Source organism: Furipterus horrens, unplaced genomic scaffold (genome assembly GCF_987537825.1).
Source record: "Furipterus horrens unplaced genomic scaffold, mFurHor1.1.pri manual_scaffold_1, whole genome shotgun sequence".
Taxonomy (NCBI): Eukaryota; Metazoa; Chordata; class Mammalia; order Chiroptera; family Furipteridae; genus Furipterus; species Furipterus horrens.
The window spans coordinates 46,076,732-46,090,127 of record NW_028327171.1 but is presented as its reverse complement, the minus strand read 5'-3'; the positions used below and the strand labels follow the sequence as shown (position 1 = coordinate 46,090,127).

The window sequence follows — 13,396 nt, the reverse complement described above, 5'->3', positions numbered from 1 at the left end:
TCCTTTAGTGTAAGTAACATTTCCGAAGATCAGATTTTCTTTCTTCTTTCTTTCAGATCAGCCTCTAGAATCCCGTAGACTCTGCAACAAGCCAGTTCAGAGCTTGCCCAACATGGACTCTGTTTTCAGTGAAGCCCTTCTCAAGATGCGGAAGCAGCACCCTGGCTGCCTTTCTCAGGAGACTTGTGTCCGCGCAGTGCAGGCTGCTGTCCAGTATCCCTATGAGGTGGGAATCAAGAAGGAGGAGGAGCTGTTTATGTACCTCCGGCAGTCAGGGCAGGCTAGAGCCCTGCAGTATGCTTTCTTGGCTGAGAGGAATGCAAATAAGTGGTCAGTTCCCTCTGGAGCATCCTGGAAAACAGCGTCTGCACGGCCCATCTCCTCAGTTGGTGTTCTTGGTAAGAACATGGGGGTAGTTAATATCATTCTCCAAATCTGCACATGTAAAGTGCTGCCATCATTTGCTTAGGACCACCAGGTGCCAGGTTCATTGCTAAATATATTACATGTGTTAGCTAACTTCATTTTCACCCCAGCCCATGAACTGTCTTCATTTTACCTGTGAGGCCCAGAGACACCAACCTTCTCAGCAAGGAGCTAAACCCAAATGGTCTGGGCATTTTTCACTCACCCCAACCTCTTCCCTGTATGAATCTGTCACTTCTGAGTTTCCCAACAATGATTATTATTTGTACCACATTTTGAGGTGTGTCCTGTCACTCTTGTAGCTAGGCTTTTGGAATGAAGTCTGTCTTTCTGGTTCTTGGAACCATTCACTTCTAGTCCAAAACCACTGTCCTCAAATCCATCTGAACTTTGAAACAGGGGGCTTCCCTACTTTTGACTACTGGACTTTTTCCAAACAAATGTCTTCTTTCCTCAGAAACTAGATTTCTGATTGGCTTCTTTGTGCCACTTTCTTAATCTCCACTTGCTCTTAGTCTTGGCCCAAGGATGGTCTTGTGTGGATTTTAAACCCAATGAAATAGAAAGCATAATGTTATATGTTTCAGCTCATGTACATTCTTTTGGGGGAAGAGGTTCATAGTTTACTTAAAGCATCAACTTTATTAACTCTCACTTGGCCCTTTAGCACCCAACCCAACCTGGAAGGAAAGAGCCTACTAAATATCTTCTTAGTCTGTTATCTTAGTCAAGTTTTAGTATAAAGTAGTATGTCTTTAAAAATATTTTCAATTATGTTTGACATACAATATTGTGTTAGTTTCAGGTGTACAACAGAGTGATTAGACATTTATGTGATTTACAAAGTGATCACCTTGGTAAATCTAGTACCCATCTGACACCATAGTGGTACATACTATATACAATGGAATACTATTCAATCATAAAAAATAATGAAATCTTGCCATTTGTGACAACATGAGTGGACCTACAGGGTTATGCTAAGTGAAATAAGTCATACAGAGAAAGACAAATATCATATGATTTTACTTATATGTGAAATCTAAAACACAAAATAATGGAACAAACAAGCCAGAAACAAGCTCATAGATACAGAGAAAATTTTGATGGGAAGTGTATTGGGTGGATGGGTGAAAAAGGGAAAGGGGGTAAGATGTGCAAATTGCCAGTTACAAAATAGTATGTCTTTAATACAAACACATTGAGCTCCTTCCAGCACTGACTCTGTTTACTTGTGGGTTTTTTTAAGGAGGTCGATAAATAGTGTGACACAAAAAATATGAGTGTTCCCTCTGTGGTACCCTTTCAGCAACACCAATATTTGTTTCTAGTTGTATACTCACTTGTTTCTTTTTCCCTATATTCCTTCAAGCCAGGAATAATTAATGCAAAATAATAGTCAAATTAAGTTTATCTGTATTGCTCGTTAACCATAGTTTGAGAATTTCCCTATTTCTTCTTTTTAAGACTTTTTAAAAAAACTTCAGGTTTATCTGGCATGGAGTGTTTAAAAGTTTGAAGTTCTTTTTCTTTTTTAAAGTATACCCCACATTGTTCTGAAAAATATTTAAAAAAAATAACATTTTAAATATACAGAAGACAACGTAGATAAAAAGAAACTGCTTGGTTATTTCCCCTTCTTCATGTGTATCCCCATACTGCTCTGCATTTCATCTTTGTGATGCGGTCTCCTGCTGCACACTGTGCCCTCTGGAACTTTCCTACAGCCTCCTCTGCTTCACCAATGGCTCCCTCCTGTCTTCTGCTTGAATCCTGGCTTACCCTGGGCACCTGCTTCTCCTGCAGTAGAATGGTACTACCTCTTTCATACTCCACAGACCTCAGCGTCACTTCCCAATCATTTCAGAACAGTCTCCTCTGTGGTCCTGCCTTCGGTTCCAATCTCTCTATCCCTCCTCATTGTTGTCATTGCTCCCTCTCATTTGATGAAAAATTTGGTACAGTATTCCCTCACCTATCGCGGGTATTATGTTCTAGACCCCCACTCCCCAATCCCCACGATAAGTGAAAATCCGCAAAATAGGAACCTTACATTTATTTTAGTATTTATATATATTTTAAGGCTTTATAAACCCTTCCCACACACTTATAAACCATTCCCAGTCCCTTATTAACCTTTCCCAGTCCCTTAACCTTTTCCACACTTTTATAAACACTACTTATGTTCTTAAACAAATTCTACACTCTTAAACCTATGTAACTTTAACAACACGTATACAGTACCGCAAAATTCCGTGATATGGTGAAAAATCCATCATAATTAAATATAATATTTTAAAAAATCCCGTGATATAGTGAGGCCGCAATAAGTGAACCGTGATATAGAGACGGACTACTACTGTACCTGGCTCACAGTTATCCAGTGTGGCCCAAATCCTGCTGCCAATCTGATTCTCTTCATTTCTGTGTGGACAGTTCATTGAGCCCTGTGCTTCAAGTTCTTTTGCCTCCTTAGGTTCAGTGACCTTCACCTCATTTCACTTCTATGACCCACATTTATGACCTCACTTTAGGTCTTTTCCTTTCCCAAACATTTCTCTGCTTCTGACATTTGACATCTCACCTTTTCACCACAACCCGGTATCTTTTCACATGTCTTAGCTGGTTATTCTAACTACATCTATTACTTGATCAGCAACCCTTTACTTTCTCCTCTCTTCAACTTTAATTTCCAGACTCATCACTTCAGCTACCCTCTTGCCAGTGTCCTCAAACTCCATGATTCGCTGCCTGTCTTCTATGCCTCCTGACAAAACCCCAACCCTGTGCTTCCATGAGCCCATGCCTGGCTCCTCAGCTCTGATTGGCTGGACAGGAGAAGGTGTCAGTTGACCAAAAAGTGCAGAGCCCATAGTTAAAGCATCCCTTAATCTTTATTTACTTCTCTCAGCAGAAGAGGTTTCTGATCAAATTTACTTCCAAGGCAGGGAAAGGCAGTAATCTGGTAGCAGACCAGGACTCCTTTCCACTGTCTGTATGTGTTTAATGAGGAAAAATGAGCAAACTACATTCAGTATAAATACAATATGTATCTACAATAACCAACAATGAAAAGCTTGACCCTTCAGCCCTTTATCAGACAGTGCTAAATATCTTGAGACCACAGGGGTGTGAGAAGAGATGTTAGGAGTTAAGGACTTTTTGAAAGAAACATATACATTTGACCCTTGAAAAACACAAAGGTTAGAGGGACCAATTCCCTGAGCAGATGAAAATCCATGTGTAACTTCTGACTCCCCCAAAACTTAACTGCTAATAGCCTACTATTGACCAGAAGCCTCCCTGATAACATAGTTGATTAGTACATATTTTGTATGTTATATGTATTGTATATTATATTCTTACAATAAAGGAAGCTAGAAAACAAATGTTATTAAGAAAGTCATAAGGAAGCAAAAATACACTTGCTGTATTTATTGAAAAAATCTGCATCTAAGTAGACCCACACAGTTCAAACTTGTGTTTTCAAGGGTCAGAGGTATTATGCTTTCATGTATGTTTTTATTTCCATGATTAAATGAAAAATGTCAGTTTATAGAACCAAACTAAAGAAGATCTAAAATGATAGCTAGGACACTTCTAAAAAAGCATCAATCTGCTCCACTCTTGCGGTTGGATCGTGAGTTGGTTTGCAGCCCCAGTGACCCCATGGCAGACCTGCTCTGTGACGTGGGCACTGAAGAGCTGGACTCAGCCTTCACAAGGTGACTGCCCTTCCCTGCTCTCTTTTCAGTTCTGAGACGTCACTTACCTTATGTTACAATTTACAAAGCACTTTCACATAACTTCTCATTAATCCTTATTGTTATTGTTCCGGTGAGATCATGGCTTCTATAACTGTAGACATTTTATACGAAGATTGGGACTGAAAGCTGGGAACCCAGGGTTTTGAACCCTACACTATCCAGGCTAAATGTAGGATTCAAGCTGCTCTAGCGGTGAGAGCTACTAAGCCTTCTCGTTATTGAGTGAAATGCAGATATTTAGCAAATTTGGAAAACTAAATGTTTTAATAAGTTAATATACTTATTAATTATATTATATATGGTATAATATAAGTTAATAAAAATTGAAACTCAAATAACTATATTCCAGGGAAATGAAAACAGTGATTTTTTTATGACCGAAACATTCTATGTTCAAAACCAATTCCTGAAGTTAGTCAACATGAAGTATAAAGGAGTATGATATATAAATGGCTTTCACAAAGCTGTTTTATCCATAGTGGGTTGGTTAGGTAACAGATAACCTGCTGATGTAACAGGTAACCCAACAATCTCAGTGGCTTAACCCAATAAAGATTTATTTCCTGTGTGCTCCGCTAGGTCATTCTAGGACCTGGCCCTTTCCAGCTAGTGGCTGTGCCATTCTCTTGGACAAGGGTCAGCAAACTTTTTCTGTAAAGTGCCAGATAACTAATATTTTAGGCTTTGTGTGTTGTATGGTCTCTGTTGCAACTACCCAACCATTCCACTGAACACAGAGCAGCCATAAAGAATATAAAAACAAATTAGCATGGTTGTGTTCCAATAAAACTTTATCTATAAACACTGAAATTTGAATTTGATACAATGTTTTGTGTCATAAAATATTATCCTTTTATTTTGTTTTTCATCTTTAATATGTAAAAACATTTTTATTTTGCAAGCAGTACAGAAACAGGTATTGGGCCAGATTTGGTCCTTAGGGTTTCTTCCAAGTCCTCAGACTTCTCTGCATTGTCTGTCTTCTGGTGGTAATGAGAGATCTTGTGGGGGATTTTATGGGCCAATCGTAGATCCCACACATACACCCCCCCAACCATTTTATTGCCCAGAATTAGTCACAGGCCCTACCAGAATACAAGGGATGTGGTAAACACAGTCTCTTAGTGTTCAGGAGGATAATCAAATAGTATAGGGATGGAACAGCAACATCTCTGCTGCTGAATACTTTTCTTCATTTTCTATTCTTGCCTTTGCTTAAAATATTATTCCCTTTCCCTTTTCCTTCTCCAGCCTGGATAGTTCAACTTCTTCAATTTCACCTACTTCAATATGATCTTTCTTCAAATATCTTAATGTTTAAGCTTTTCCTAAGTCATTCAACCAAATATAATCCTTTTCTTTGAATCACCAAAGGCATATAAATTTCTCACATCACTTACTTTACCTTATAGGATGGGTATTGTGAGCTTTTCTTCTTCACACTGCTAGATTATAGGCTCTCTGAGAATTGATACTTTTCATATTTTTAACAGTTTTATTGAGATGTAACTCATATACCATAAAATTCATTATTTTAAAGAGTACAGTTCAATGTAAAACGACACAGCTACTATGGAAAACAGTATGGCAGTTCCTCAAAACATTAAAAATAGAATTACCATCTGATCTGGCAATTCTTCCTCTGAGTGTATACCCAAAAGAATTCAGAGCAGGGACACAAACAGATATTTGTACACTCGTGTTCATAGTGGCATCATTCACAGTAGTCTAAAGTAGAAACAACCCAAGTGTCCGTCAGTGGATGAATGAATAAATAAAATGCAGTGTATACATATAATGGGATATTATTCAGCCTTAAAAAGGTAGGAAATCCTGACACATAATACAACACAGATGAACACTGAGGATATTATGCTAAGTGAAACAAGCTAGTCACAAAAGAACAAATTTTATATGAGTTCACTTATATATGAGATACCTAAAGTAGTCAAAGTCATAGAGATAGAGAGTAGAATAGTGGTTGCCAATGGCTGGGGGGAGGGATGAATGGGGAAATATTGTTTGATGGGGACAGAGTTTGAGTTTTTCAAGATGAAAAGAGTTTTGGAGAAGGATGGTGGTGCTGGTTGCACAAAAATGTGAATGTACTTAAAGCATCAAACTGTAAACTGATGTAAATTTTATATATATTTTACCACAATTAAAAAAAAAATACATAGTAACAATACACTGAAAAAAAAAAGAATACACATCAATGGTGTTTAGATATTCACAAAGTTGTGCAACCATTGCCACAATCAATTTTAAAATATTTTTATCATCCTGAAAAGAAACCCTGCATCCATTAGCAGTCATTACTTATTGTCTTTTTCCCAGCCCCTGGCAACCACTAACGCACTTTCTGTCTCTATGGATTTGCCTAATCTGGGCATTTCATATAAATTGAATAATAAAACGTGGTATTTTGTGTACAGCTTCTTTAACTTAACATGATATTTTTAAGGTTCATCCACATTGCAGCATATATCACTATTTCATTTCTTTTTATGGCTGAATAATAGTCCACTGTTTGAATATACCACATATGGTTTATCTATTCATCAACTGATGCACATTTGGTTGTTTTCACTTTTTGGCTATTTTGAATAATGCTGCTCTGAACATTTATGTACAAGTTTTGTGTGGATATATGACTTAAATTCTGTTAGGGGTATATATACTTATGCCTATCTACCTATCTCCATACCTCTCTACCCAGGAGTGAAATTGCTGGATCATATGGCAACTCCATTTTTAACATTTGAGGAACTTCTAAACTGTTTTTCCACAGCAGCTGTACCATTTTACAATGCCAGCAATATATCAGGGTTCAAATTTCTCCACATCCTTGCCAGAACTTGTTATTGTCTTTTTAATTATAGCTAACCTAGTGGGCATAAAGTGGCAGCTCATTGTGTTTTTGAATTGAATTTTCTTAATGACTACGGGTGTTAGGCATCTCTTTATATGCTTATTGGGCATTTGTATATCATATTTGGAGAAATATTTTTTAGAACATTTGCCTAATTTTAAATTGAGTTTTCTATTGTTGAATTTAAGAGTTCTTTACAAATCCCTTATCAGATCATTCTTTTGCATATGGATATCCAGTTGTCCCAGTACCATTTGTTGAAACCCTTGTCAAAAATTGATTGGCCATAAGCGTATAAATTTATTCCAGGACTCTCAATTCTATTCCATTAATACATATGTCTCTCCTTATGCCAGTACCACGCTGTCTTGAATACTGTAGCTTTGTCATAAGTTTTCAAACTGGGAAGAGTGAGTCCTCCAACTCTGTTCTTATTTTTCAATATTGCTTTGGTTATTCTGGATTCTTTATATTTCTATACAAATGTTAGGATGAGCTTGTTGATTTCTGCAAAAAAAAAAAATCAGTTGGATTTTTTTATAGGGATTGACTGATTTGCAGATCATTGTGGGTGGTATTGCCATCTCAATAATACTAAGCCTTCTGAATAATGAACATGAGATTCTTTCCATTTATTTATGTCTTGTTTAATTTCTTTCAATAATGTTTTCTGGGTTTAGTGTAAAGGTTTTGCAATTCTTCATTAAATTTATTCTGAAGTATTTTATTCTTTTTGATGCTATTGTAAGCAGAATTGTTTTCTTTTTTTAAAAAAGCTATAGAGTTTACCTTTTAAAAGATTTTACTTATTTTTTTTTAGAGAGAGATGAAGAGGGGGAGAAAGAGAGGGAGAGAAACATCAATGTGTGTTGCCTCTCATGCACCCCCAACTGGGGACCTGGCCCGCAACTCAGGCATGTGCCCTGACTGGGAATTGAACTCGCGACCCCTTTGGTTTGCAGGCTGGTGCTCAATCCACTGAGCCACAACAACCAGGGCAGCAGAGTTGTTTTCTTAATTTTATATTTATATTGCTCATTGCTGATGTGTAGAAATACAACCGATATTTGTATATTGATTTTGTATCCTGCAACTTTGCTGAACTTGTTTATTAATTCTAATAGTGTATGTGTATGATAAACTCTAAAGCACGTAACACTGTGGCTACCATTAACTAGTATTCAATCCATTTAGATTCTCTGAATTGATCTCTTTAAATGTCACATTGCCACAGAACCTTGCATCCACTGAGTAATTTTCTAGTTCTCAGTGTAGGGGCACCAAATAGTCCCTGTAAAAAGTTTCAATATGTAAGTATGTAAGGGCTTTAAATGTCCTTTGTAAGAAGTAGCAAGGACTTGCTAAAAGGCCTTAGAAAAAGGAATGTAAGAAGGAGTGTTATAGCAATTAGTGATTTACAAGCTGAAAGGACTTCAGCCTCTATCACCTCCCATTTGCTTGCTTGTGTCTGGTTTATAACATTTGCGAAGGTCGTGCTTTGCAGAATGTCTAGCCCTTTGAAAATAAATTGCTTCACAGGGAGTTCGTTCCTGGCTGAAGAGCTATGCTGCCGTCGAAGATAACCTTTAGCCTTGCGAATTTCTGTTCCTGTTACTGCCAAGACATTCCTGCAGTCCTGCCCAGCCCCCTCTTCCTAAGGCTGTTTCCCGCCAAAGAAGAAACAAAGAGACTGCACCAGTATAAAAACCCAGCGTTTAGACTCCATTGTAGGTTGGAGCATGTTAGAGACCTGCTCAGGGTCTGCCCAACTCCTGGCCATTATTAAAAATCCTTTGCTTAACTTTATACACCGCTTCAGAGTGTTCAATCTCGCCTATGGAGCCGTAACATCAGTACTATTTAATCATTTTTTTTTCTACTTTACTCTTACCTACAGGCTTGGGAACCATGGGTCGAGGCATTGTGGTTTCTCTTGCGAAGGCCAAGATTCCTGTGATCGCCATAGAATCAGACAAGAAGCAGCTGGAAACTGCAAACAGGATTATAACCTCCCTCTTGGAAAAGGAAGAATCCAAAATGCAGCACAGTGGCCACCCTTGGTCAGGACCAAAACCCAGGTTAACTACATCTATGAAGGAGCTTAGTGGTGTAGATTTAGTCATTGAAGCAGTATTTGAGGAAATGAACCTAAAGAAGCGGGTCTTTGCTGAACTGTCAGCTGTGTGCAAGCCAGAAGCTTTTCTGTGCACCAATACATCAGCCCTGGACATTGATGAGATTGCTTCTTCCACTGATCGTCCTCACTTGGTCATTGGCACCCATTTCTTCTCACCAGCTCATGTCATGAAGTTGTTAGAGGTTATTCCCAGCCGATACTCTTCCCCTACTACTATTGCCACTGTTATGAACTTATCAAAAAAGATGAAAAAATTTGGAGTAGTTGTAGGCAACTGCTTTGGGTTTGTTGGAAATCGAATGTTGAATCCTTATTACAGTCAGGCGTATTTCTTGTTAGAAGATGGCAGTAAGCCAGAGGAGGTAGATGAAGTCCTGGAAGACTTCGGTTTCAAAATGGGACCTTTTAGAGTGTCTGATCTTGCTGGGTTAGATGTGGGCTGGAGATCTCGAAAGGGGCAAGGTCTTACTGGACCCAGGTTGCCTCCAGGGACTCCTGCCCGACAGCGAGGCAATAGGAGATACTGCCCAATTCCTGATATGCTCTGTGAATCAGGACGATTTGGCCAGAAGACAGGTAAGGGTTGGTACCAATATGACAAGCCATTAGGTAGGATTCACAAACCTGATCCCTGGATTTCCAAATTTCTGTCACAGTACAGGGAAACCTATCACATTGAACCACGTATCATTGGCAAGGATGAGATCCTTGAACGCTGCTTATATTCACTCATCAATGAAGCATTCCGTATCTTGGGAGATGGGATCGCTGCTAGCCCAGAGCACATTGATGTTGTGTATTTACATGGGTATGGCTGGCCAAGACACAAGGGTGGACCCATGTTCTATGCTTCTACAGTTGGCTTGCCCATAGTGCTAGAGAAGTTGCAGAAGTATTACAGGCAGAATCCTGATATTCCCCAACTAGAGCCTTGTGACTATCTGAAAATATTGGCTTCCCAAGGAAATCCTCCTCTGAAAGAATGGCAGAGCTTGGCAGGACGCCCCAGCAGTAAATTGTGATTCAACCTTTCAGGTTATGCCTCAGATGCTGGCAGCGGGTCATGCTCACAGATTTTCACTGAAATTAAATCCAAAGGTCTAAGGTAAGGTTGCTCTGAATGGAAAGAGACTTTGCTTGGGGAGATGGGCACACAACGCAGTGTGAAGATGATGTTTTATTGAGTTGTAAACTTGAAACCTATATAGTTTTGTGAACCAATGTCACCCCAATAAAGTCAATTTTAAAAAAAGATTACTCTGAAATACAAAGCTAAAGAAATAATCAGCTAAACATCCTCTTTCATTCTAATGGGTCCAACATTCAGTAATGTGCTCCCTATGCCTCTGAATCTGTCCTTATCAGATAAACTGTTTCAATCCCAATGAAGAAACTTGTGTTAATACCTTAATAGCTAAGAAGAGAGCCTCAGTAATAAGTTTAGGTTCCCAAATGTTTTTATCATTAGAGAAGTAATCAATAACTGATATATGCAACTAACTTATACGTTAATTTTGACCCCCTTCAGCCTTACACACATACCACTGATGGGAAACCTCACAGATCCTTCATTCAACAAACATTCATTGTGCCTCCCCTGAGCATCTTGCACAGCACTTGGCAGACCTAGAGTTCAGACGGGCATTAATCCAGCATGGATGCCTGTGGTCAAGTTCAGTCCACAGTGAAGAGGTGGAATGGAGATGGTTGGCAGAGTAGAGTAAGAAGTGAGGTCTCTGTGAGTGAGCACAAAAAGCTACCCAAGGAAAGGCAGTGTGCAGATGCTGAAGTATCAACAGCAAAACTGAGTTGAAGTTGTAGACAAGACACAGTTGGGAAGTATGTTAGACCAGAATGGGGAACTGAGTGGCTTGGCAAGTCATGTTCAATCTGTCACTTCTCTCCAAGGCCCCATCACACGTGCACAGTTGTGCTTGCTGCTTGCACGGGGCCTAGTGATGTTTGTTGATAATTTCCTTGAGATCGGGGATGTCGTGGTTTTTCTTTATTCTTCTATTCATGGAGAAATAATAGATAGTAGTAAGTTGTTGACTTAGTATAAGAAGGGATCTTAGAGAACATCTAACCTCCTCTGATTCTGTGTTACATTTAGATTTTGTAATGATACGAATTTTCCTGTCACGTTAAGCCTTTGTGATGTTGGGTATGAAAATGATTGAGTCTTAAAAAATCTAAAATTATTACAAAAGATTTTTGTATAATTTTGTTATAAGACTTCTCTTTTAATGTTTTGTGTGGTTAAATTTTGAGGGGTTGTGCAATACAAAAAACTGGTATAGAAATGTTTACAGCGGAATTATTCAAATAGCCCAACATTGGAAACAAACTAAATGTCTGTCATTGGTGGATGGATAAACAAAGTGTTGAAGAGCCACACAATAGGATATTTGGCCATAAAAAGAGATGAAATACTGATACAGGCTACAACATAACGGACCTTGGGAATATTTTGCTAAGTGAAAGAACCCAGTCACAAACAGCCACATATTGTATGAACATTTATATGAAATGTTCAGAATAAGCAAATCTATAGAAACAGAAAGCAGATTAGAAGTTGCCTAAGGCTAGAATGATTGGGGGTGAGGAATGGGGAGTGACTGCAAATGGGTACAGGATTTCTGAAACTATTGTGGTGATGGTTACATAACTGTGAATCTACTAAAAAAAAACATTGAGTTGTATGCCACAAATAAGTTAATTATATGGTATGTAATCATAACTCTATAAAGTTTTGAATAAATAATAAATGGGCTCAAGTTGTTGTCCTTCAGTGTGATGCTGTTTCCACAGTATTTTCACCTGCGATCCCAAACAAAACTATCAAAAGTTCTGATAGAAAAGTCTTGAATGAATATAATATGTTTTTCATTGTAAAAACAATTAAAAAACCCAGCCCTGGCTGGTGTGACTCAGTGAATTGAGCACCAACCTGCAAACTAAAAGGTCATCGTTTGATTCCAGTCAGGCCATGTGCCTGGGTTTTGGGCCAGGTCCCCAGTTTGGGGCATGTGAGAGGCAACCCATCAATGTTTTTCTCCCTCTATTTCTCCCTCCTTTCCTCTCTCTCTAAAAAATAAATGAATAAAATCTTATTACAAAAACAACAAAAAAGCAAAACACCCCTAGAGTGTGTCTTTGATTGCAGTTCAATTTAGAATAATTTTTAAGATGTATATTGCTGGAGTTTATATAAATTGGTCCTTGAAACTAAAGACATCAATAGAAAAGATTCCTGAAAGTAGTAACTTTGTCTCCAAAGTGACTTCTTTTGAAATTAATATTAAACACACACATCAACTTTTTCTTCTTTAGACCATTAATGCATTTTGAGTTCTTAAAACTCATTTTCACCCTATACTATCCTCTCCACTGGGGCTCTGAAACTGGAGTGTCTATGAATAGCTTTTATGCATCAATAATTCCTGAAATTTTATGCTGTTTGTGTGTATGTATCTGAATGCATTTCTTAGAAGAGATACCATATTCTCATACATGTTTGTGACCCGATAATGGTTAAAGACCAACACTTTATATATAAATAAAATGGGAAGAAGAAATATGAATTTGTTTATTTTTACTTTATATCAAAGGAGGCAAGCCTAATTCTAATTTGTTGGTCCTACATAAACCCATATGATGAAATCTTCCCAGGATATGTCATGTCATCCCACCCTTGAAAATGCACTTGCTGAAAAGGTTTATTTTGTTGTTGTTGTTTTTGCTGTTAATAACTTTAAAACTACCTATGTTTTTAAAAATAAAAACAGCTTCTGGATGACATTTTAAAAATGTATTCTAATGATAATTGACTCTGATGAGAATGATGTATTAGAAGTACACTTGAAGCCTTGCCATAATACTCCAGCTTTAAAGATGAGACTAATGATGTTATTTAAATCAGTAAGGGCACTATGCAGCTGCAGTTGCTACCTACTTAATTCATTTTCAGCAAGAACAGGTGTGTGTGAAAGCGATAAAGTGAGGGATCTAAACTCCCTGATTAATGATGTTACAGAATGATGTATGCAAATCATACTCTACAGCTCTGTAGGAACCTGGAACTTCCAGGGTCTTACATTTGCCCTTAAAATAGACCCCTATAAGTCAGAAATATTGTGGGCTTACTAGATTGTTTGAATCCTTTGGTTGCCATTGATGAGCTTACTATAAATC

General features: G+C 38.0%; 1 protein-coding gene across 1 annotated transcript in view; it reads left to right on the top strand.

The window, feature by feature from the left end:
- EHHADH (enoyl-CoA hydratase and 3-hydroxyacyl CoA dehydrogenase) overlaps nucleotides 1-13,012 on the top strand; it is a 46,942-nt gene extending 33,930 nt beyond the window's left edge. The window contains exons 6-7 of the mRNA XM_090275058.1: nucleotides 57-398; nucleotides 8,963-13,012. Coding sequence (XP_090131184.1) covers nucleotides 57-398; nucleotides 8,963-10,224 — 1,604 coding nt within the window. The 3' untranslated portion in view covers nucleotides 10,225-13,012. The remainder of the gene's footprint in view (nucleotides 1-56; nucleotides 399-8,962) is intronic.
- The last annotated feature ends 384 nt before the right edge of the window (nucleotides 13,013-13,396 follow it).